General features: G+C 35.3%; 2 protein-coding genes across 2 annotated transcripts in view; both read right to left on the bottom strand.

Annotated features, from left to right (window-relative positions):
* Positions 1-13,968, bottom strand: part of tut7 (terminal uridylyl transferase 7) — a 34,030-nt gene extending 20,062 nt beyond the window's left edge. Inside the window, exons 1-14 of the mRNA XM_084414630.1 lie at positions 13,657-13,968; positions 12,802-13,103; positions 11,810-11,913; positions 9,841-9,948; positions 9,571-9,748; positions 8,166-8,254; positions 7,498-7,549; positions 7,149-7,218; positions 6,328-6,454; positions 5,519-5,638; positions 4,380-4,505; positions 3,278-3,455; positions 2,056-2,393; positions 674-946 (exon numbers count right to left, since the gene is read on the bottom strand). Coding sequence (XP_084270756.1) covers positions 674-946; positions 2,056-2,393; positions 3,278-3,455; positions 4,380-4,505; positions 5,519-5,638; positions 6,328-6,454; positions 7,149-7,218; positions 7,498-7,549; positions 8,166-8,254; positions 9,571-9,748; positions 9,841-9,948; positions 11,810-11,913; positions 12,802-13,096 — 2,058 coding nt within the window. The 5' untranslated portion in view covers positions 13,097-13,103; positions 13,657-13,968. The remainder of the gene's footprint in view (positions 1-673; positions 947-2,055; positions 2,394-3,277; positions 3,456-4,379; positions 4,506-5,518; positions 5,639-6,327; positions 6,455-7,148; positions 7,219-7,497; positions 7,550-8,165; positions 8,255-9,570; positions 9,749-9,840; positions 9,949-11,809; positions 11,914-12,801; positions 13,104-13,656) is intronic.
* Positions 13,969-14,958: 990 nt separating this feature from the next.
* On the bottom strand, positions 14,959-25,696 carry psat1 (phosphoserine aminotransferase 1). The gene is made up of 9 exons (XM_084415185.1): positions 25,467-25,696; positions 23,483-23,543; positions 23,338-23,407; positions 23,033-23,238; positions 19,325-19,497; positions 18,753-18,922; positions 17,216-17,344; positions 16,350-16,487; positions 14,959-15,392 (listed from the first exon to the last, which is right to left on the bottom strand). Exons 1-9 carry the CDS (start codon positions 25,521-25,523, stop codon positions 15,290-15,292), a joined length of 1,107 nt encoding a protein of 368 aa, XP_084271311.1. The 5' UTR covers positions 25,524-25,696; the 3' UTR covers positions 14,959-15,289.
* Between the last annotated feature and the right edge of the window lie 1,538 nt (positions 25,697-27,234).

Genomic DNA, 27,234 nt, shown 5'->3' with positions numbered 1-27,234 from the left:
TGTCAAGATTGCAATGCTGAAGTGTGTGTGTGTGTGTGTGTGTCAGAGAGAGAGAGGCGCGGGCGCGATCGAACAGTGGAAGCATAAAAACATAGGCCTACTCCATCATTATGTTCAGCTAGAAGCTAGGCTAACGTTACGTTAAAGATAACGTTCAAATACGTTGTTGACTTACCTTAGAACAGATGTCGACATCCTTGTTTAATTTATCCACGTTTAGTTGGTGTTGTGGTCTAAGTTACCGCATAACTTAATCCAGAGCAGACACTTATCTTGGTTGAGATGTGGCTTGGGAAAGGGTAAAAAATACACACCGTAGCCCAGCCTCTCAGGATACCTAGTGTCGGAGTTGCATGTACCCCATGCACACCGTTTGACCATTTTAAACTTAAAATGACAAGAAAAAACATATAAAAACGAATGAAAACTGACTAACTGCAATGGATTTCAATGGACGTGGAAGCAGAGAATGTCCGAGTATATTGGGTTAGCTATGCGCACTGTGATTGGCTCATCGCGTTTGGGGGCGTGGCTTAGCCATAGGTCAATTGCTTGACAAGAGCAGCTGCATATCTGGCAACAATAACAAACATTAGTACATTTTACATTTAATAACAAGTTTGGATGGTCTCACATAGACATGCAAACCATGAATATGAGAATGCATATTTACCTTGCCATCGCTGAAAACCCTCTTGGTGAAGACATAATGAACACCTTCAAGGTCCGACTGCGTTCCTGCAGGCGATTCAGATTCAGATTTGGAGCGCTCTGCTTTTGGCTTGATTTGGACAGATGCTGCTTCCTCGGGATCGCCTACGTCGGATCCCACATCGTCACTCGTCTCCCGGTCGAAGGGGAACATCTCGTCGCCAGAAGGCTCACCTCCAGATTCATCGAGCTCGATGTCATCGTCGTCGTCATCTTCCTCATCTTCTTCTTCACCCTACAAATGTGCACACTCAATTTAATTCCAACTCAGAACTAATTCTTCAGTATTTCACATTTAGCTGAAATTATACAGTAAATGTATTAATAATGATCTTTTTCTTATTTTAACTGGAAAAAATATAGATGTCCTTAACCCTCTGGCATTCTTCTGTCATTTATGACCGAAAAATTTTAAGTTAATTTCTTACTTCATTGGAATGGTACAAAACTTGGTAAAGGTTTTGGCACTTGCTATGTGAACACACACCAAAAAAAAAAAAAAAAAAATCATGGACATGATTCAAAAAAGGTTAAATGGTCTTGGAAATTAATGGGAGACTAATTTTATCTAGTGAAAACTTTTGGTACTGCACCCAAACAAAATCTTACTGAAAGCTCAAAACATATCAAGCTTAAAATTGGAACACAACTTGTTTAGATTTATGGCTTATATTTTATTGCAGCTTTAGAGTAAACGTGATTTTGAAAATATATATTTAATATAAAAATGTAAATAATATTTTTGTTAATTTTTCACAATACACATAAAATGTAGTAACTTTTTTAATTTGCACTTCAACAATAATCTGCCAAGTGTTGTCTTTGAAAGATCAAACTTAAGTCTGTGCTCTAAAGCATTCAAGATTTACGTTTTGAAATTTAATTTTCAGGTCTATGCTCAAAAAGTGAATAAAATGGATTTTATACAACATAAATATAATTTAGTATAAAAATAAAAAAAATCACCTAAAAATACAAAATATTAAATAAAAAACATTATCAACCAAAAATATAGTACATTCATTTCATTGACAAAATCTTTTTTGACCGACACATGAAGAGCACTAGAGGATAAGAAGAAAAATGTCCCTGAGAAACTCTAATGCATAAAAATTCAAGGGTATCATATGAGTATCTAATTTTCCTTGATTTCAGAGCTGCTCCTAAACTGAACTGCATGATGAAAAGAAGACTATTTCGTCTCAATCTACAGTAGTCAACATTTGAAGTGGATAAAAAAATTCATCAAAGTTATACATGAATTTTGAACTGTCTTAGGACAACTTGGATGAACTTTTTTGATCCACTTCAAACGTTGACTACTGTATTTACGCGCTTGCGCACCTCAGTCTCGGCGTCAGAGTCGGCCTCTTCCTCATCGTCCTGCTCCAGCTCGATCATATAGTCAGAGTCTTCCAGATCTTCGGTACTATGAGGACTGGATCTCGCACGGGATCTGTTCAAATCCTCAGCTGGTGCTTTCTTGCTTTTCTTCACCGCGTCGACGTGATTCACACCACTCGCGGATTTATCAGTTTGACTGTTTGAACGGACTTTCCCAGCTTTGCTTTTTGGAGAAGAAGCAAAGTACTTATAGGTTGTTTTGAGACAATGACACATATAGTCAAACATCATCTGACTACTCAACGTCCGAGCCACATTCCTCTGGACGGCGAATGGATCTGAGGAAGAAGACAGAGATAAGTATTGATATGTCTCATATCTAGGCAGACGTACACTACCAGTCAAGAGTTTTGGATCGGGAAGATGTTTTTAAAATCAGTCTCTTCTGCTCACTAAGGCTGCATTTATTTGATTAAAAATGCAAAAAAAAAAAAAACAGTAATATTGTTAAATATTATGATAATGTTTTCTATTTTAATATATTTTTCAAATGTAATTTATTTCTGTGATCAAAGCTGAATTTTCAGCATTTTCAACATTGATAAAAATCATAAATGTTTCTTGAGCATCAAATCATCATATTAGAATGATTTCTGAAGAATCATGTGACACTGAAGACTGGAGTAATGATGCTGAAAATGCAGCTTTGATCACAGGAATAAATTACACTTGTCGTTACTTTACTATATATTCACATTGAACAGCAGCTGTTTTAAATTGTAATATTTCACAATATTACTGTTTTTTTTTTTTTTTTTAATTAAATAAATGCAGCCTTGGTGAGCAGAAGAGACTTTTAAAAACATAAAAGAATCTTACAGATCCAAAACTGTTGTCTGGTAGTGTACAGGTGAAACTCGAAAAATTTGAATACCGTGCAAAAGTTATAATTTTGATGATTATGGCTTACAGCTTATGAAAACCCCAAATTCAAAATCTCAGAAAATTTGAATATTACATGAAATCAGTAAAAAAAAAGATTTTAAATACAGAAATGTCGGCCCTCTGAAAAGTATAATCATGCATATGTACATACTAAATATAGTAGTTTCACCTTTTAATTAGAATTACTAAAATACATAAACTTTTCCACAATATTCTAATTTTTCGAGTTTCACCTGTATATTAAAAAAAGAACTAGGTCACATGATGCCATGCATACCTTCTATTGCAATCCTCTTTTTGGGCCAGTCTTTCAGATCCCGCCACAAGTCACCGTTTGTGCGCACGCTTATGACTTTCTCGGGTATTTGAAATTCCAGTGAATAATATCGCAGTAACTCGACCCAAAGCTTCCCCAGCTGTACAGGAGGACTTCGGTCTTTGAAAACCAGTGGAGACTATTCAGGAAAAAACAAAACAAAATCAAAACAATGAACCAATAGGTAAAAAAAAAATGCTATGGAAGCTTGTTTCCGCCATGGAATACAAAATAAAAGTTAATTGTGACTTTTTCCATCTCGCAATAATTTTTTTCTTCAGAAATGTGAGTTTATAATCGCACAATTCTAGGATAAAAAAAAAAAAATTGTATTATATAGATATAAACTTGGTGAGTTAAAAAGTCTGAATTGCGAGATAAGCCCTGTTCGGATGGGACTGGTTTTCTAAACGATATTTGAGTCACAATTCTTATCACCTGATGTCTGTGATTTCGTGTCCTGATTTGGACGGGACTATGCTAGTGTGTTTATTAGAGGTGGGAGTGTGTGAGTGTGTGTTTTCTAGACGTGGGCATTACAGAAGGTCATCTGTGGGCTAGTGTTCAACATGCAAGATTGTTTTCGATTTCGCACGGGATTCGATTTCTCAGAGGACCATTGAATTCGATGAAAAAATGTGGGTAATTTTCCCTGGAATTTATACTGAGGTTGTGTGTGAAAAACATCAACTTGTCAGATTCGGACAGGATTAAAATCACAAAGTACACCTGTGAAACACCCGAATTTCTCTATGAAAAATAGTCTCATCCGAATAGGGCTATTTAATCACTATTCTGAGGAATAAAGTCAGAATTGCGAGATATAAACTTGCAATTCTGATCTATTTTCTCACAATTGCGAATTTTTAACCTCATATTTCTGACATTATAAATCGCAATTGTGAGATAAAATTATGCAATTACATTTTTTATTTTGTGGCAAAAACAAGCTTCCATGAAACACAGTAGTGGTTTTGTTGACTTTCTTTTGGCTTGACCTAAAAACTGTCTTCAAATGAAACCTTTTGATGCACAATACATGAATAAGTGGGAACACACTGACCTTCCCCTTCTTGATGAGTTTGTCTTTATCTTGTGAATCGTTTGAGGTTGGATCGTACACCCAAAGCACGTGTCCTTTCTCAACCCCGGTGATGGAGAAACTCTTCAGTTTACTCACAGGCAAACCCTAAAACACAACACAACATCAGTCTCTGCATCGGAAATAACACAAATTAAACTACTTCACAATGAAAACCATTTCTCACAGGAACTTCCAGAACAAACATGAACAATTTTTTTTAAATTGTCTAGTTTAAGTTTTCTTATGGCTGGGGTTTTCAGTAGTAATGCTATTCTGTTGTTCATTATAGAGGTGTGCGAAATGTCTCGTCTATGATCATTTAATTATGTGTTTTAATGATATGTGAGCTGACATTATCAAGTATGTCAAAAACTTAAAAATAAAAAAAATAAAAAAAACAGGCCTTGAGAGTGACATCACTTTCACTGCATGATGTAGTTCGAGAGTTTGTCTCAAATTTCTATGAAATATTTAAGCAATATCACGCCATTTTTTCAGAGTAAAACTTTTAAATATATATATATATATATATATACACACTTTTTGCCAAGATCACACACATCTAGTTCATTACAGGGCTCTCTGAAATACTTGATTGTGATTGGTCAGTTGCAGCATTCCCTGGTAAAATACTTGTATGTTGATCATTAAACTGTAAAACTGTGTGTGTCCAATATACAGGTAAAATACTAAAATAATTGGTAACACTAATTAAATCCTTCATTTATAATGCATTATAAAAGTATTATTATTATTATTATTATCATCATGCATGCACCTAATTATGCATTATATGATCTCATGAATAATTGTAACCTCAGTTATGGATTATACATAAATGCTTTAAGAAAAGTGTTATCAAATAATTTCAGGTTGGATTTCAAACTTTAATTTCCCATATTTATCCATGAGATGAGTATCTGTGTAATAAGCGGGATAATTATTGCATTAGGGTCTGCGTCTTGATTACAGTGTCGGTGTTTAATTATTTTTTTTGCAATAATGACCGGCTGACTGCAGATTATCTCAGGTTACCTCTCCAAACGGATCCAGATGCAATAATCAGGCATTGGTCCTATAAACTTGAATAAATGATGCATTAATGTTGAATCACACACCACGTGTTCGAGGTATGAAGGTAAGACGGGTTCCTTGCGTCGTTGCAAGAAGCTGATGACCATGAGGGTAAAGCAGTAGGATGGAAGTCCACCTTCTTCCATCTGGTCTACACAACAGATCTAATTCACACAAGCAAAATAACATCACATATTATGAGGATATATATAAATAAGCATGCAGAGTTTTACAATTCTTTATGCTGTTTCTCTGTACATTAAAAATGCTACCTTATTAAATCCATGCAGGATTATATTTAACATACCATATGTGACCCTGGACCACAAAACCAGTCACATGGGTATATTTGTGGCAATAGCTAACAATACATTGTATGGGTCAAAATTATCGATTTTTCTTTTATGCAAAAAATCATGAGGATATTAAGTAAAGATCATGTTCCATGAAGATATTTTTTAAACTTCCTACCATAAATATATAAAACATTTATTTCTGTGAGTGAATGCAGCGCAATCGTGAACATAAATGGACAACTTTAAAGACGATTTTCTCAACCTTTCGATTTTTTTGCACCCTCAGATTACAGATTTTCTAATAGTTGTATCTCGACCAAATATTGTCCTATTAAACAAACCATACATCAATGCTTTCAGGTGATGTATAAAGCTCAATTTTCAAAAAATTGACCCATATGACATGGTTTTGTGGTCCAGGGTCACATATGATTTGATGTTTCAGACAACACTGAGAACCATAGTAAACAAAACATGCAATTTTGCATTTTAAACTTGGCTGTAAAAACCTCCAGACTGTCTATTAAAACAGATAACACTGAGCACATCAGTCTCACCTTAGCCCAGAATCTGAAGCATATGATCAGCGGGATGAGCTGCGCTTCCAGACTCGCCATCTCGGTCAAATATGCTGTTGTTATGCATGCACTTTCATTGCCTGCACTGACTTTGCAGATCAGACCACTTCAAAAGATCAAAAAGAGATTAAAATCAAACAAACATATAACATAAGTTTAAAGCAGTTTTTAAAAAGACAACTATTCTTCTGTCAATGAATGTAACATGAACTACGATTACAATATGTTGGTGTCGGTACGATTTTTTTAATGTTTTTGAAAGAACTCACAAAGGCTGAATTTATTTGATCAAAAATACAGTAAAAATAGTGACACATTACTACAATTTAAAAAAGATGTTTTCTATGTGAATATATTGCAAAAAGTTATTTATTCCTGTAATCAAAGCTGAATTTTCTTCAGTGTCACATGATCTTTCAGAAATCATTATAATATGCTGATTTGATGCTCAAGAAACATTTCTGATTATTATCAATGTTGAAAACAGTTGTGCTGCTTCATATTTTTCCAGGATCCTTTGATTAATAAAGTTCAGATTGAATAAACATTTTATTTGAAATAGATTTTTCTTGTAACATTGAAGATGTCTACTGTCACTTTTGATCAATTTAATGCATGAATAATGCTGAATAAACATTAATTTGTTTTGTTTTTAAATCTTACTGACTCGAAAAACCGTACAAAAAAAATACAATAAAAAATATTTGAACAAAATTAATAAAACTATATATACACATTTAAATGCAGTTATTAGCTTCATATTTAAACGTTGTAAAAGAATAATAAGCAAGGAAACAGACCTTGATTTCTCTCTGCACACGACTACAGGCATCCTCCTATGGAAGTCTCCCTCCACATTGACAAAAAGATCTGCAAATATGAACATAAACAGTGAGAAAAATTAAAACATACCATTGTTATTCTATATTGGTGGGTGCTTTTTTGTGAATACGTTTTTGCATACATCACGCTTTTTTTTTTTTTATCTATAATGCTTTTATATTTTCAGTCATAACAAACCATAACTATTTTTTGGCCAAATTTTCATGCATCAGTGTATCTCGAAACTCAATACCCTGCTGTGTTTCTTTTAACCACGACCAAATATAACACACAATTTTGATTTGCTGTCACTGCTTTTCAACTTACCACTTTTAGAGAGATGCTCTTGAGCCACGAGCAGAATATCAGGATGCTGGAACTGATGAGAGATTTATTTTTCTTAATTACAATACAATTATTGACCAAACTTCATCAGCAAAAGTCAAAGATTATTATTGTAAAAATTCATTTTTGTAAAACGTCACCCAAATCCACGGCTAGCTGTGCATTAAAGGATTTGAATGCACTCGGGAAGTTCTTGGCCTCCATGTCATGCATTAAAATCATTAAATTACTTTTAAACTGCATATGCCATGGTTTATGTGTTAGCTATCATAGTGTGCACACACTCACACAGCAAACTTTAACACTGTGTCTAAATATCTGCGATAATTAGCTTGTATCAGGGCTTTGAGCCAATAATAGCTCCAAGTCTGATAAGAGCCTTAATAAATGATACTGCTTTGTGATGCCTGTATTAACAACTGAAGAGAGTAAAGTTCACTTCATGCTAGCTTTAATCAAGTTGTTGTGCACACAGTCTAGCAAGAATTTCTTAATACAGACACAAATGTAACTTCAAAAAAGGAAACAAGGATCAAATAAAAAATTACAATAAATATAAAGTAATTTACTTTGATCGACCGTAGAAGACAAAGCCACAAGATGTGAAAGGTCAATTGTGAGAATATTTCTAACAAGCACTTCATACTCACATGGGATGGAAACTTCACATCAATGTTCACATCAGAATCTTTGAAGCCGAACTTGGTGGAGGAAGATCCATATAACCTGAACTGGCATTCTGAAGAGGAAAAGAGAGCAAAATGCATGGAGGAGCTGCACAATTAATCGTTAAAGATCGCAATCTCATTGACAGTGATTCAGCTCTGTCTATCATAGCTTTGACGAGTAAGAAGATTCACCCAGAGAGAGCAGTTGAATCAGGTATGAATCAGCTTCACAAACACACAGTATCATTATTTCTGTCTTACGATACTTCAAATTATTACAGAAGTACTGGGATAAAAGTTTATAGTTCCGATATAAACACTGCAAACAAATAAATCACCTTCTGAAAGTAACTTGACGCTGCAAATAAATATTGTATTGATTACACTGTTACACCAGTAGGTGGCGACAAGTGACTTAAAAAATGTATTTGTCATTTAATCATCAAAAACACTGATTCATCCAGTAATGATATGTGAAGTCTTAGGGCCCTTTCACACCTACCTTGTTTGGTCCGGACTTTCTGACTTTACAGTTTGGTCCGAATCAAAGTTACGGGTGTGAAACCTCCCCTGGAACACGGTCCGGACCAAACAGACAAAATTTGGTCCGACGAAAAGAGGTAGTCTCGGTCCGGATCAAACTGAACAAAGGTTTGGTTCGTTTCTAGTGTGAAAGCACTTTCTGTATGGTTCGGACTTTCAGACTTTATGTGCAGTCCTGCCCACAGCGTTTCTTCCATCTGATTCGTTCAGATGATTTGTCCTGCCGGCGATGATAAAATGTTTGCACAACGAGGACGTTCATTTGGCGAATTTGAACTAGCCTCGAGTATAGCTGGTGCTGCAGGGAGTAATGCCATAATAATAACAGTATAGTGCCAACGATATGCGTCTGTTCATTCATTCTTGTCAAAGTTACCCGCCGAACTGGCAACACGCTGACGTCAGACGCACGTCCGTTTACAAACCTATCAATGTCAAGATGCAGCCCATATAGATGATGACGACAGGACGCAAGTACGTCATGTAAAGTTCTTTAGTGCGCTCGCATAATTGCAATGTGAAACCAAACCAAAACTAACCGAATGTATACAATGTATCAAAACATGAACTTTGGTGCGGACTTTCAGGTGTGAAAGGGCCCTAAATGAATGTCTTCTTTTTTTTTTATTATTCAAATTAAACTTTTTTTTTTTTTTAATAAGACTTGCTGCATTTTGTCACAACCTCTAGCAAATTACATGTTATTTTGTTTAATTGTTTATTCAGAATCATGTTCATCATCTCTATTTTAAACAATAAAATTGTGATTCTCAATTTCTCCAGAATCGTGCAGCTCTAAAAAGCATCAAATGAAGGATTCAATGAGCTTTACACCGTTAAATACCTGGAAGGAAAGGCTGAAGGACTTTCTGAACGAGAGCGAGAATATTTTGGCGTTGTTCTAAATCCTGATCGTTCAGTCCAAACTCATTGACCACACTTTCCAGCGCAGAGCTGATCAAATGACACTGGGCTTTTCCAGGAGGCGGTATGTTCAACAGCAGCGCCAGCTTCTGCAGTTCCTGTAGAGAGGAGACACATGGCAGACATAAATGACCAGCACAGCAGTGTGAGCCTGACAGCCTGATCATCATTTTGTAATCTGACTCCTCACCTTGGCTTTCTTCCTGTGGGATCTTTCTCTGATGTGAGCGAGCGCTGGAGAGACGTCTTCACAGAACACCTTACATTTATCACATCTGAACTTCAGGCTGATGCTTGGCTAAAAAGAAATGAAATCAGATTACATCGACAAATATGATCAATGCACAAAGTTTGTTTGTTTTGTGGAAGAAATTAACACTTTTATTCATCAAGGACGCATTACATTGATCAAAAGTGACAGTAAAGACTGGGCTGTGAAACAATTAATCGCATCCAAAATGCATGCATGTCTATATTAAGAAATATGCGTTATTTATATATATATATATATATATATATATATATATATATATATATATATATATATATACAGTGCTATGCATAAGTTTAGGCAACCATGCTAAAGTTGACTAAAAAGAGGAATAAAAAATCATATTTTGCAAATTTAACTTAATGCCTTATTTTAAAAAATTAGGAAAAATCCAACCTTTAAGGACACCAATTTTCTTTGTGAATGAATAATGTATCGTAAATAAATAAATGTTCTTCCTTAAAAAACAGGGTGCATAAGTTTGGGCACCACTATGTTAAATTCCCATAGAGGCAGGCAGATTTTTATTTTTAAGTATTTTTTTTTTTTTTTTTTTTAGGATACTATGCATCCTGATAAAGTTCCCTTGGCCTTTGGAATTAAAATAGCCCCACATCATCACATAGCCTTCACTATACCTAGAGATTGGCATGATTTTATTTCAGTTAGCCTAATAGCTAGTTTGATTTGCATTGAGAGATGATCTTATGGAAAGTACTCCATGCCAATCTCTAGGTATGGTGAAGGCTATGTGATGATGTGGGGCTATTTTAATTCCAAAGGCCAAGGGAACTTTATCAGGATGCATAGTATCCTAAAAAAAAAAAAAAAAAAATACTTAAAAATAAAAATCTGCCTGCCTCTATGGGAATTTAACATAGTGGTGCCCAAACTTATGCACCCTGTTTTTTAAGGAAGAACATTTATTTATTTACGATACATTATTCATTCACAAAGAAAATTGGTGTCCTTAAAGGTTGGATTTTTCCTAATTTTTTAAAATAAGGCATTAAGTTAAATTTGCAAAATATGATTTTTTATTCCTCTTTTTAGTCAACTTTAGCATGGTTGCCTAAACTTATGCATAGCACTGTATATATATATATATATATATATATATATATATATATATATATATATATATACACATACATACACACAGTATATACATGCAAATATTTCTAAAATATACATGCATGTGTGTTTATTTATATATACAAAATAGTTACACACATTACACACACACGCATATATTATGTTAACGCAAACTTTTATTTTGGATGTGATTAATCGTTTCACAGGCCTAATTTCAACTAAATAAATGTATATTCATCAAGGAATCCTGAAGAATAAAATGTTTCACAGGTTCCTCAAAAATCTGAAGCAGCAAAAACTGTTTTCAACACTGATAATAATAATCAGAAATGTTTCTTGAGCTGCAAATCATCATATTAGAATAATTTCTGAAGGATCATGTGACACTGAAGACTGGAGTAATGATGCTGAAAATTCAGCTTTACATCACAGGATTAAATTACATTTTACAGTTATTTAAAATTATAAAAAATTATTTCACAATTTTACTGCGAGTGAATTACAGTAAATGTGATTTTATAAACAGAGCCTGACCATAAACTTTTAAATGGAAGCATATTAAGCCACTGAATTTGGCTTAATATATGCTTTAATAGTAAAAGCACAGCTCTTATAATTGTAAACATGTAACATTGTAATACCAAGATACTACATGTAAAGATTATGGTACATAAATACGGTATTCCTGAACCACAGAATAGTTTTTTTTAAGAATATCTCTTCTCTAAATCATGACATTTTGCCCAGAACACTATTTAAATTGCCTAACCGGTGAGTCTATAACTTTCCAAACCTCTTTCTGGTCACAATCACTGCCTTCGGCTTCCAAGCACAGCTGTAAGACGTCCCGTCTGGTGAGGCAGCTTTCAATCGACACCATCCTCTTCTGCAGGCTGTCTGAGAGACAAACGAGACGTAGACAGATATCAGCTACATCTCAATCTAATTCCTTAATTACACGATAGCTTCTTATTAGGGATGCACGATATATATATCGGCCACCATATCGGTATCGGCCGATATATGTTCATTGAAAACAGAAACAGAAAGCGATGCATAAGGATGTAGTGTAACGACGCCCAGTTCCAGGAATGCACTAATATTTTGTTGGTAGTACCAGTTTGCAACAATTATTAGTTAACACTAAGTTGTCAACAATAATAATTCGTCGTTACACTACATCCTTATGCATCGCTTTCTGCCAGGACTTTTACCACTGAAGAGACGTCGACGTCCGGGTTAGCGGTAGCATGAGCCGTCAAGGCAAGTGTTATTTAAATAAACCCCTGATGTACTTACAAACTTTCCAATGCCTCGTTTTATGAGTTCAGAACCTATTTGTACCACTGTAGAAGTTTGGTACCATTCTGGGCATTATTAGTGGGGTAATTTACGAGATACAGCCTTGGATCCATTAGCGCCTGCACTAAGCCATCGGCTGATATCTCTAAATAAGCTCTAACTTTAATAATGTTCGGCCAAGGGGAAAAAGGCTTCTGGGGGGTGTTTGGCTCGAGGTCATGGTGCAAAGGACCCTAGGTTGATTTTACTCCGAACCGTCCCTTTAAGTGCAACATGCACAGCACAAGTCTGTCGTATCGGCTACATAAAATTATAATGAGAACATTATAATTGTGTGCTTGGGCCATGGCTTTTAATGGTGAGATTTTTTGTAATCAGGCTCTCAAAAATTATATAAAAATTTGGATTTAGATTTATCGGCCAATATATCGGTTATCGGCTTTCCCTATGATCGGGCATCCCTATTTCTTATACATGTTTTACCATGTCTGTCTCGTCGTTCTCTCCAGTTCCTCCGCTCCGCAGGAGAACCTCTCTGGACTCGTTCCTGGTGAGAAGGACTCTGTCCAAACACTCTTCCCTCAGACAGCGAGGCTTTGCCTCTTCTATTCCCGTCACTTTCACCGGCTCGACCGTGACCCCACTTCGCTTTCGGGCTGTAACTGCGCTCATGGCTCACGTGATCGCGTCCCAACGGGCTCCTCCAGCTCTCAGCTTCATCGGCTTCCTTCTGTCTCCTGTATCGTGGAGAGAACTTACGGTTTCCCCTATCAGCCATCGTGGATCTGGATTTATGGGTGGGAAACCAAAACAATCTGTTAATTTAATTTCCTATTATCACTGTAAAGCTGCTTTGAAACAGTCTATATTGTTAAAAGTGCTATATAAATGAAGGTGACTTGAAACAAACAAGATTAAAATGCTACCTTCACAGCTATTTTAATTATGAGGTTTCATACAACCCATAAAGTGATGATTAATAATAATCCTTAGTTTTAATTCACAAGTATTTATTAACAATCATTTAATGAATGTTGACGTGGATTCAATGTTTAGTGAGTCTATTGGAATTCAAAGAATTACGATATTTCAATTGGACTCATTTTTGACTGTGACAGTGTGGATTATTTACATAGATCAAAGATCACATAGCGTAATATTTCTGCATATATGGTGTGAAAGTATGAAATGGTGAATTAAAACACACGTAGAGTTCCTGTGTAACGTCTGCTTCTGCTGGAGGACAAAGAGCAGCTCGTGAAAACTGCCGTGTCATACATGAGTCAAACTGACAGGAAAAACACAACAGCCCGTTTAATGTGATCATGCCAAACTCACCCAATCTAACAACAGTCTTGCTTTATAAACACGAGCGCGACATCTTTGATTCCCGTGAGTTTTCTGGACACTGTAACATGCAGGTGTTCGTCTGATTCTGAACCTATGTCACTTCCGTCGACTTTTCTGTCAAATCATCAGACGTTCAACAGTTAATAAGAGCATGACCTTTTGCCATTTAACTCTTATTCAAACGTAAATAAATTATGATTTTAATAACTTGGTTTTAAGTAACAAACTTGTCTTTTGATATAGAAATTGTTAATTTCCTATACGATGTTTGCACTTTCAACTTCCGGGTTCTGTGATTCCAAAATAAAAGCTTCTTTTTCAAAATAAAAGCTTTTTCTACTCGCTATGCTGTGCTGTAATGTAGATGTCTTATTTATTTAATCAATGTTTATTTTAAATGTTTAATCTTATTTATACACTTTTTACACTCCATGGACCCCCTAGCACTCCTTTGCGGCCCCCCAGTTTGAAAACCGTTAAATTGAATCATTTGACCGGATTGCAATTCTCTAAAACATGCAGCAAACCAACAGCATCGAGTCTCCCTTGAACTAATTTGTGTTTTTAGCGGTAGAAGAACTAGTGTTGGTAGATCAGCGTATCAAAGCCAATCAAAACCAGCAGAATTACCAATTAAACTAACCTAAAAAGCGAAATTCAAATTATGCCACTCCCTTACCTATAATACATATTATCTATATTCAACACAATTCAATTTCATAAATTAGGACCAGTGTCCCTTCCACACAAAAATATCCTTATGCTTGAGTAGATAATAACAATTCTGTCAAATATAATTTATGCAGTATGTAAAAAAAAAAAAAAAAAAAAAATCAACCTGGGGCAACAATTGAAAAGTAGCCCAAATCCACAGGAAAACAGCAGACCTGGCAATCCAAGTCACAATGGACATGCAAATGGAGGTAAAACTTCAGTTCACTGGCTCTTGTTTGGATTCAACAATCCTTGAACAAACATTCAAGTTGCTACAAGAGAAAATGGTAATACAATACTCCAAAGCTGAATAAATACTCCCATGCACAAATACTTATTAATATAGCAAAAGCACAGCACTAATAATTGCAAACATGTAGGATTGTAGTGCCAAGATACTCTTCAAAGCAGCATGCAAAGTTTATGGTACATAAATACGGTATTCCTTCAGTACCATGGTACCACCACAGTACTGTTTTTTTAAAGAATATTTATTTTCTAAATCATACAGTAATATCCATAATGCAAGTTAATTTAACTTTAAAATCTCTTCTTGGTAATAAACACGGCAGTGTAGAGCATTTTAGTAGTGTTTTATTTTCTTTTAGCTTGTATCACAGTATTTAGTCACTGATAACATACATTTACATTAGTGAAACATGGAATGTTTTGGAACACAATTCAATTACAATTTTACAAGCATTAAGGCACAGTAGAATTTGAATAAAAGGGTCAGTTAAAAAAAGAACATTATGTAACAATGACAACAAAGAGAATTAGAGTGACTGTTATATTCCATTAATCTGCTACAACTTGTTGCAATAAACCCTGTTAGTATCACTTCAGTCTCAATGCGCTATAATCAAGAAACCCTTTTGAATCCAAGTTGTATAAAAAGGCCTTGAAGCTACTGGTGATTCTTGAGGAATTCTTCCATGTGGGCTGCAAGAGCCTTCACATCTTCAACAGTCACCGCATTGTACAAGGAAGCTCGGATGCCACCAACAGACCTGAGAACAGTGAAAGAGTCGTGAGACACATGAGAAACACACGCTGCCTCCTAATTCGCTTACTTATACTACGCCCTAAAAGTACTGTTTTTATGAAGGAAAAGTACGTATATTTGAGTGTGTAACAGAAGAATGTGCTGATGTAAACTGATGCCTAGTTCAATTTATAATATACTCCCAAGCACTCGGGATACTTCTCATAGGAAGGACAAATGGATTTGCAACGGTTGCTTTGTAGGGGTTGAATAGACTAGTTGACTTTAATGCTCTTGCCATGACGCTTTAAAGGCCCACTGAAGTGCATTGGAACGCGCAGCTTTGTATGATGCATTGATGTAATTTCCACTGAAACAGAAAAATGTAAAAAATAAAAATAAATAAAAAGGCTCCTCCCCCTTTTTGAATAGCCAATAGCGTTTAGTTTACCTCACAGATTGCGAGTCGTACTTGACAGCACCATGTAAGCGAATCCGAGCGCTGATGATACATTGGATTCAACAGTAGAGGTGTGAATAAATTCTAGCCATTTTATTCTAAATCAACGTACAGCTGGAAAACTAAATAAAACTCGAGCGTTTGAGCAACCGAACACACGTCTCCACCACATATTGCTCCATGACACGTCAACGGTCGCTTTTGCCAGGTGGCATTTATAGCATAGGGGGCGGAGCTTTAGATTCTAGAGAACATTTGATTGGACAGAAGATGTGATGAGAAGCTGAATCTGCGATGTCATAAAAATCCCTGATCCATTTTAGCGGAAGTGAGAAACTAAGTTTTGAACGCTTATATCTCCTAAATGCCAATTTTGTCATTGTTTTGGAACACACCAGCTTATTCATAACCTTAAGGTTAAACATAACCAAAATGTTTGTTGATAAACTAGTGTGCAATTACAATAAGATTGCATGAATTAGAAAAACAAAACGTCATATTTTCCAAATTTTCATACAACACCTGTGTCCTTTAAGAGAGATCATGCCAAGTTTAGAGGCACCGTCCAGGAACGACTTCTCGAGACTTTCATCTCCTTCCTTCTTTCCGATGCGGAAGGGAACGTTCATGCGGCTTCGACACGCCGTGTCCACAGGGCATCTGAGAGGTGGGAGAAGGGCAAGAAGTCGTTTTGACAAAAACAAATGTCTGAACAGAGATCAGTTGTCTTCCTTAGAATGTGTGTGTCTTGTTTTCCAGCACAAATATTTAAATATTCTTAAATCAAGATACATTTACTTGGGAAGCAAAGTCTTATTTTCTGACAAATGTGTCAAAATAAAGTGAGTTTGTTTAAAATAAGAAAAAATATCTGCCAAAAGGGTTAGGGGTTGTTTTAAGCAAAAATTCACTTAAAAAAAAAGAAAATGTATATATATTTTATTTATTTATTTATTTTTAAAGGTTTTATTTATTTATTTTTAAGATATATATATATATAGTCTTGTTTACTGAAAAGTTCAGTCAATTCAAGTCATTTTGCTTCTCAAGTAAATGTATCTTGATGTAAGAATGTTTAAATATTTGCACTGGAAAATAAGACAACAACACAAACCTGAGGAACAAAGTCATTTTTTTGCAGAGCATTAGTTAAATATTTTTTTATTATATCAATAACTGATTTTGATTATACTAAAATAACATTTTCCTCATTTTTATTACATTAACTTAAAGATTAACTTCACATAATGGATTAAATATTTAAAAGTTGACCGTTTCGATATTATGCATTAAGAATAACCTTCTGTACAAGAAGATTACATTTTTATCTGCAAAGTTGTGATCTAAAATGTTAGGATGTGATTGAGTCAAAATCTCTGATCACTGACGAGTAGAATCCATTGGAGTGGTTGATGATGTCATAGACGATGTCAGATTTCTGCTTGTTGAGCCGTTCCATTGCATCTGCTCCTCCGCTGCTCCTGATCCACTCCAGAACCAAACCCATGATGTAAATACTGCACACACACATTATCATCATTACTTTGATGGAACGTTGAGGAGTCTATTAGGCACACACTAAATGATGAAGGGACTCCTGCTGAACTTTAGAAAAGGAGAGAATTGTATTGTCTTGTAACATCTGATCAACTAGGATTCTTCCTGGAACAGATGATCTGTGTGGAGGCTCTGCAAACATATCTTGAAATGAGCCACGAGACTGTGGTTTGATGCAAACAAAGCCATAAATCCTTATTAAAATTGGTAAAACCACTGTAAATGTGTCTGACTGGATGGAATTTCAGCTATTGTACAAAATGTTGGATATTCACTCAGTTCTATTAACTACATTATAAATTAATGCACCAAGTTGCTATATTTCTTGACAATCATAAATAGCCTAAAGTTAGACTTATGAACTTGGAATAATTGTTCATTATAGTTATTATTGCATAATAATATATATAATGTGATTTATTCCTGTGATCAAAGCTGAATTTTCAGCATCATTACTCCAGTCTTCAGTGTCACATGATCCTTCAGAAATCATTCTGATATGATGATTTGATGCTCAAGAGACATTTATGACTATTATCAGTGTTGAAAACAGGCATTGCTGCTTAAATTTTGTTTGTGTGTGTGTGGAAATCATGAACCTAAGGAAGGTTCACATAATAAAACAATTTAAAAGATAATTGCTACTTTTTATCTCACAATTCCTACTTCATAACACGCAATTGTGAGGGGAAAAAAAAAGTCAGAATTGTGGGATAAATTACCTTTTTTACTTTTTATTCTGTGGCAGAAACAAGCTTCAATTTCATACACTACCATTCAAAGGTTTGGAGTAAGTAATATAAATTAAAAATATATATATAATACTTTTATTCAGGAGGGAAAGACATTTATAATGTTACAAAAGATTTATATTTCACATAAACGCTGTCCTTTTAAACTTTCTATTTATTAAAGAATCCAGAAAATAAATGTACCACAAAAATATTAAGCAGCAAAAATGGTTTTTCAACATTGAACCATTATAAATAATTGAGTACCAATAATAATTGATAATGACGGAGCATCAAATCAGCATATTATAATGATTTCTGAAGGATCTTTGATCATAGGATTAAATTACATTTTAAAATATATTCACATATAAAAGAGTTATTTTAAATGATAATAGCATTTCACAATATTTATGTTTTTACTGTATTTTTGATCACATAAATGCTGTCTAGGGTGAGAATAAGAAGCTTAAAAATCATACTGATCCTGAAAATCTCTACATAGTGAAAACGATCCACCAAAAGAAGTCAGTCATAAATCCACTGCTGCTCGTTTGGCAAGTTTTCACTTGACATTTGCATTAGTGATTCATGAAGACTACAGAAACACAACATGATGAACAAAGAAAAGACACACCTGAAGCATGAAGGAGTGTTGTAGACGGAGTTATTGCCGGCCTGCACCTGATAGTCCAGGATAATCGGGCACTCGTTCAAAGCCTTGCCCATCAAATCCTCTCTGACAATGACAACAGTCACACCCGCACACCCGACATTCTTCTGCGCGCCAGCAAATATCAGACCGAACTGTGGAAATGAACAGACACGCACGGCCTTAACTATCAGAGTAGAACTACAGATAATACTGCCACTTTTATGATAAAGATGGTGAACGTAGGATACCAAACGTTAGCTGAAGAATCATCACCAGTGATTCCAATGATGACCAATGATTGCTTGTCACCTGTTTTTAAAGGTGCAGTCTGTAAGAATGACTAGTGGTCGAAATAGGTACTGCAGTCCAATTCAAAATAAAGGAGATATGCAATATATGCAAACATAATATGGTATTTTTATGCTTTAGTAGAGTGAAAAAGTTACATACAGCACCTTGAAAGAAGCCATGAAAGAATAAAAGCTTTTTATATTTTTCTAAAAACAATTTACTCGAGTGCCTTGGATTGTTTTTTTCTGAGAATGATCACCGACCTTTGACACATCTACCGGCCTGGAGAGGAAGTTGGATGACATGTCACTGACGAGAACCACTCCTTTGGTGTCGGGGATGAAGTTGAACTCCACGCCGTGCACCGTCTCGTTGCAGCAATAATAGACGTACGAAGCCGAAGGATTCAGTGACCAGGTGCTGCTGTCTGGGATTTCTGAGCAAACAAACATTGATGCATCACTAGAGGTCATGTGAGGAGGGTCAAAAGTCTGCAGCCCCTCGGGAAAAAGAAGAGTGCCTAAATGTATTGCATGTGCACTTGTGGTGTACATATTTCTTTTTAAAACTTTTCCTGCAGATAATATAATATTAAAAAGGCCACTTAAGCAGATTTCTATATCTGTTCCAGTGTATCCCGATATTTTTAACCAAATCGTTTTTCATATTGATAGACAAGCTGGTATCAGCTTTTATATGGAATGGGAAAAATGCACGCATCCGTAAAAGTGTTCTGTGGCGACATCGAGAGCATGGAGGACTATCATGACCCAATTTTCAGTACTATTATTGGGCAGCCAATGCTCGTTCTATGTTATATTGGTTTAATTTGCGTGCTGGTGGTCCTAAGTGGCTGACCCTTGAAAACTTGTCATGCCATCCTGCTTCTTTACATGCATTACTCTGCTCAACATTGCCATCACCTCATCCAATATATAAATACTCTCTGAATCCAGTGGTTAAGCACTCCTTCAAAAGTTGGGGACAGTTTAGAAGACATTTTTCACTTAATGATGTATCAGTCGATGCTCCCATAGTAAGAAATCACATGTTTGCTCCTATTATAGATGACTCTTTTGGTGTCTGGTCTGTAAATGGCCTTAAGGTACTAAAGGATATGTATATTGAAGGTACTTTTGCAACCTTTCAGCAAGTGAAAACAAAATTCCAAATTCCCAACACTCACTTCTTTAAATATCTTCAACTTCGCAGTTTTGTAGCATCATCTGTTAGTCACTTCCCCTCATTACCACCTGAGACACTTCTTGAGACTGTTCTAAAAGTGAATCCATACTCTAAGGGGGCCATTGGTAAAATCTATAGTGCAATGAATACTCATAATATGGGACCTCTAGCTCACGTGAAAAGATTGTGGGAAGAGGAACTGGCTATAGGAATCTCTGAGGATGTATGGGAATTTGTATTGAAAAACATTCACTCATCTTCAATATGTCAAAGACATCGAGTGATCCAATTTAAAGTTGTTCATAGATTGCATTGGTCTAAAGTAAAACTGGCAAAATTTTAATTAGATCCTCACTGTGATAGATGTGAAGCCGAACCAGGCACTCTGTCTCACATCACATGGTTTGGCTCTGTCCAAAACTTGAAGATTTTTGGAAGTCTATATTTAAATTTATTTCTGACACATTGGGGACAGTCGTAGAACCTGATGCCATGATCTCTGTATTCGGCATTGTACCGCAGCACTTTCACTTAAATCAAAACAACAAAAGCCTCATAGCATTTACCACTCTTTTAGCTCGACGGCAGATACTGTTTAAATGGAAAGATAAGTCTCCTCCAACTTTTAAAACGTGGCTCATTGATCTTTTATACAATCTGACCATGGAAAAAATAAGGTATGCTACAGCAGGCTGTGCCAATAAATGTTTTGATATCTGGCAACCGGTTCTTGACCAAATTAGGAAGGTGGATCCCTCTCTAATCTCAATTTCAGAGGAGTAATATACTAATATAATACGAGTAATATAATATGTACTTGTGCTTTCTTCTCTAAAACATGTTAATGATTGTTTTTGTTTTGTTTTCAAATTAATATGTGTATTGGTGCAACAGGTGGGGATTGTTCTTGGGTGGGTTGGTTAACATAAAAAGAAAATGTATTGTAAAGTCTATCTTATGTTTGATAAGATGTCCAATAAAAACACTCTGAGAAAAAAAAAAAAAGGCCACTTAAGCGTACCTAAAGCACAACAAAAAATGATTAGTAAAACCTTCATTTTAATTTTACATTAGTACAAAGTGCACTTTTTAAAAGTTTTACATGTACTCTCTTTAACATCCTTCCCTTGGGTCATTTTGACCCGAAACGTTTTCTTTATTTTTCCTTTTTTTTAGAAATTGAGTGTTCATCAGAGGGGAGACCCCAGGACTTTTTTGTCACACTTGAACCACGAATACACCAAAAAGAATTGAATGGAATCGAAGGAGTTTTGTGACCCTCGCGGGTCAATTTGACCCCCATAGGAATGAATGGAATGCTTCAGTACACATAGAAAAACCTAAACATGATCAAAATTCAACCAAAAAAAAATGTGTATTACATGTGTATCTGAATGCATACTGAAGACAAACTGACTTTAGGACCCAGAGGAACCGCTCATTTGCTCCATATAGAGCTATAAGGCCATCTAGTGCCAAGAGTCATGAAATATCACGTTATATTATTATTTTTTCCAGAAGAGGCCAGCAAAGATTATTACAAATGTAAGATATTTTGAGCTGAATTAAAAGGGTTATGCATGAAATTGTGAGTTATTTTGAATTTAAGTTGAAAGAATGTGAGGAATGTGCTTATTTATAATTTATTGATAAAATCTGGTAATTTAAAAGGTGAATAAATAAATAAATAAATAAATATTTAAAAAAAATCCCCCCAAAAAAAATGCATTAAAAAAAGCAAAAAATATAAAAATGAAATGAAATAAGAATTAATGAAATAAATTATTTAAATGAAATATAAATAATATATATATATATTAGTTTACATAATTGCTTGTCGGGACATTCAGCAGACCATATTTCAGAGACAACAGAAGAAATTATGAAATTATATAATAAGATGCATTTAAAGTCTACTGAAGTGGGTCAAAAAACCCAGCTAAATGCATTTGATATAAATTTAAACTATAATACATTTTCATTTAATTTCAATTAACATGCAGTCAAGTGTCTTGAATATACTTGAATATAATGTTTTAATGTACGTTAAATACATTTTTTAAACTATTGCTAGAGTGTGTTAACAAACCATGTGTAAATTCATAAGTCGACACCATTGCTGAGTATTTTCTCCTTAAAACTGCAGTGAACCAAAGACAGTCTCAAAAACACGCTTTGAAATCGCTGGTGTTTCTGACGTCACAAACTGCCTTGTAACCAATCAGATCAACATGTGATCGTCAACCAGTGGATCTCTGAGCTGAGTGAGTGAGTGGAGGCGGGGCTCATAAAAACACGCTTTGAAATCGCTGGTGTTTCTGACGTCACAAACTGCCTTGTAACCAATCAGATCAACGTGTGATCGTCAGTGAGTGGATCTCTGAGCTGAGTGAGTGAGTGGAGGCGGGGCTCATTTGCATATTCATAGAGCCATGTATACTAAATGAGGCAAGGGTGTCGAGTTACATTCAAGATATTTTAAGGCATGAAGAATTTTTTTCCAATAAAAAAAACACTTAAATATATGAGTTTTAAGGGATAAAATTATTGACTACAGGGCGGGGGACTTTAAGTATAATGGTTTAACGTACCTTAAGTACTCTTTTTTATTAGTTTTTTAGTTTTTTTTTAACTATGCTAAAGTGTGCTTCTTTTTCACAAAGGGCAGAGCGATGCTTTTGAAAGAGTGTAAAATATGCAGGATAGCTTGAACAGATTTCACAAGACTGACACAAAAAGCACCTTTCAGCAATTAAAAACCGTTTGCTAATACTCTGATTACTCACTGGTGTAACTATCCAGTTTTGGATGGATCACGTTCACTTTCCCGTACTTCTCTGCCTCTTTGGCCGCCTTCGCAGACCACGTCCCCGTGACCAGGTAATCTGCACACCTGTCCTCTTTCAGACCAATCAGATTCAGAGGAACGCCACTGAACTGTCCCGAGCCTCCGCCTTGCAGGAACAGTATCTTATAGTTTTCAGGTACGTTCCTATTCAGTGTGCAAAAATGTACATTTGTTATGAAATATGAATGAACAAAGACATTAATCTCCAACTGAGGGATAGTTTGATGAAAGGTAAACACTCACAGAAGCTCACGGAGAAGGTTTTCAGTATTATTTAAGATCTTGGTGAAATCGGACGACCTGTGGCTCATTTCTGGAGAAGATATAAAGAGACATAAACACCTGCATTGCACATGTAAGCGTATATATTTATAACGCAGATCATTACCAAGAATGCTTATCCCGGTGCCACTGTAATCCAACAGCTCCTTCTGTGCTTGGATTAAAACCTAGGAATGAAATAAAGAATAACTTTTTATATTAAAACAGTAAAACTACAATAAATAGAGGGTATTCAGAATTGAATTTTGAATGAAAGTCTTTCTGTTTGTGACCAAAAAGCCAGATAAAAGGATGGACATGTTGGACACCACTTATAAAACCAATGTGAAACAAAATAAAGAAGTGTGAAGTCCGCACACTGAAAATTACTGCTCCAAAAGAGTTTATTTTAGCAACGTTTCGACCCTCAGGTCTTCATCAGGTTCAATGTAAAAGTAGTAATGAAGACAACTTTAATAGACACAGGTGATCACCTTAATCAGGCACACCCAAGAAATCATGTGACAAATACAAGTCATGTGGCAAATACAAGTCATGTATGTCATGTGACAAATACAGCTCATGTGACAAATCAAAGTTAAAAAAAAGGTGATCACCTGTGTCTATTTAAAGTTGTCTTCATTACTACATTTACATTGAGCCTGATGAAGACCTGAGGGTCGAAACGTTGCTAAAATAAACTCTTTTGGAGGAGTAATTTTCAGTGTGCGGACTTCACACTTCTTTATTTTGTTTATATTATTTAGTTGTCCTGCACCTGCGCCCAATCTGGGTGTTTGGGATGTGCACACCATTTTTGTATTTTTTGATTCACCAATGTGAAACAACCCATGCAATCAGTAAAAGCTATAATGATACTTATCAGATTGTGCTATCAACACTATATTTGCATAATTTTAAGGGTAGGTTTAGGATTAATTGTTTAGGGTAGGTAAGTTAGTAAAATCAAGCCTCAAACTACATCACACCACATGAATATATTGCTGGTACCGCACAATCTGCTCGATTTCAGGGATTTTCAGAGTTAACTCTGATTTACGAGTCCCAGAATCGACTCAATTTGCTCCATTTACTTCAAGTCGAAACTGGGTCGGCAATAAAAATACAAGATTGCTGTCATTATTACACACTGAATGTAGGCTGTTCTTTTTTTTTCCCCCGACACAAAGCCTAAAACTATCTTTATTAAAACAACACACTTTTAGCGTGACTGGCCAAATTATCCAATGATGACAGATTTTTCATTTTTGGGTGAATTATCACTTTAAGAGTCGAAGAATCGAGTCTTTTGGAGTCGACTCCCCATCACTAGGTTGCATTTCTCATTGTCGAGAGGGTGGGGGTGCAGTTAGGATTAGGCAATAAGTTAGCAGCCTCAAAAATGCAAAACTTGGCACACCGACACTGGAGAGGCAATTAAACCTGAATTTCTGGAGTACACAACCACTTCATTCACAGTTAGAGAGTTAGGTTAGTTATCTAATGAGAAAAGGCAAGCTACTGATTAGAAGCAAAGGATTGATTCAGTCTACAAACATATTCAGAGACATGCAGAATAACCTGTTTTACATTTTTCATAACAAATCAAGACATGTTCACTTTTTACCAAGTCCTTACAATACTTTCTTTGGCATGTATATGATCTCTGAATCGAGAGTTTGAATGTATAACTGTAATTGTTAGCATATACTGAGTTGGACAAGACTTGGCACTCTTCAGTCCACAGGCGACTCTGAATGCCAAGTTGTGGCTGATGCAACATTGCACATGCATGCATCTCTAGACCAGCAGAACTGCCAACAGCATTATTTAATGCTTACAGTGCATCCAAAGCCTGCATCCCAAATGATGCACAACGATTTTGCACACTACAGTATCATAAAACAGTTTTGCATGCGCACTACAGTATTATAAAAGTGTGCATGCACACTAGTGGTTTGTTACTGATAAAGATGATGTAATCGTATTGATATAATGTCACGCAGCACTGCTTTTACTCTACAAACGTGATGACGCGTAAACCAAACTTTAACCAAAAATATATACATAAAAAAAAAAAAAAAAACTTCCTAAATTACTGATGCACTTACCGACTGTGGAAGTTTAGCCGGTCCCGCTCCAAAATTGATGGTCTGTTTCTTCTCCATGTTTTAAATAAAGCTGCGTAGATGATCGTGGTGGGATGTATTAAATCTTTCTGAAACACCGCAACTTGACCTACTTCTCTGTTAGTGATTTCAACAGGCACTATTATTCTGTTTACACATGATTACCCCTAATGTGCAAGTTTCCTGCTTGTTTTCATTGGCTCGCGGTTTCCGGAATGTCTGCTTGCGGCTGTTTGATTGGATGCTGCGGTTGTGACGTTGCTGTGATTGACTCGTACATTTGAGCGTATTAAATATTCATGAGCTTCAGTAAGTTATCTCTTTGCAAGACTAGGAAACATTCATGACGGTTCTTTGCAAATCTGATGATGCCTTTAAATATAACTAAATCAAATACAGCAAGATCTCTCAGATCATGATCCAACGGTAACTTTGTGCCAAAAACATGGCTAAAAAGTCGTAAGTCAGCCTTTATCTTAAAGGGATCGTTCACCCAAAAATTTAAATTCTGTCATTAATTACTCGCCCTCATAGCCTTTCCTTCATCTTCAGAGCACAAATGAAGAACTTTTAAATGAAATATGAGCGATTTCTGTCCCTCCATTGACAGCTACGCAACCACTTTCAAGCCCCAGAAAGGTACTAAAGATCTTGTTAAAGAAAGACAGTGGATATTTGCATTGTATAGGCAACTAGATTCTATTCCCAGCTAACAATTTTTGGTTCCCAGAACGTAATTTTTTAGTTTCCAGAATGTTATTTTTTATGGTTTGTTTTTGGTTAACCAGTAAAGTTTTCTTAACGTTCCCATAACGTTATTTCTAACGTTCAAATAACCTCAATTCATCTTTTTTTTACTTTAATAAAATACAACGGTAAATCTATATAAATAATCAGCATACAGTCCATGTTTTTGTCGATTCATTGTTCAATTGTTGATAAAAAAAAAACAAAAAAAAAACACAATCATTGGGTATGCATCACATTCAAAACATGCGCAAAAGGTGCAAGAACATTATAAACAAACTAACTACTTAAAAGCTACTTTGAAATTTTCATTTCATTTACCACTACTTTTTAACACTAACTATTAGTTGTAGATTTTGCACATTAAAAACATTCCGTACATTCACACAAAAAGTGTAAGAATAGATAATTACTAATAGATTTACACTAAATGAGAATACCGATAGATTCTATTTACACTACGTAAAAATATAATTTTCTTTCCAATACGTGTAGTAGTTAGATGCTATTTATTCTTATAAATAGTGGCAGATAGGCCTACTATTTGCGCTTCAGCAATAATAACATAGTGTAAATGATTATATTTATTAAATTATTAAATGGATGCCACCTTATTAAATAGCCTACAATAAAGCCCTCTCTACACCTACACCTCTCAACCCTAACCGATAAACACTTTATTATTAAACACACGTTAGACATTTTATTTCCATTTTACAAATATTTTCTTCATTTGAAAATAAACGCCTTTCTGGTCTGATCTGTAATGGGAAAGGCATTTATTTTTATTATTTATAATAAAATAAAAAAATCATTACCTCGAATCTGCAACGTGCGTTCAGGAGAGCACCGCGACGCATGCGCGATGTGTTGACACGAGAGTAGACGCATGAAGGCGTGTCAGAGATTAATATTTTGTAAATAAAGTGGTAAATTATGGTATTTTTTGCGCAAACAAAGCACTTGAATCGCTTCATAAAAGTAAGGTTAATCCACTGGACGA

Source organism: Rutilus rutilus (assembly GCF_951802725.1).
Source record: "Rutilus rutilus genome assembly, chromosome: 7".
In the NCBI taxonomy this organism is placed as follows: domain Eukaryota; kingdom Metazoa; phylum Chordata; class Actinopteri; order Cypriniformes; family Leuciscidae; genus Rutilus; species Rutilus rutilus.
The sequence above is the reverse complement of the archived record's forward strand: the minus strand, read 5'-3'. Positions and strand labels throughout refer to the sequence as shown.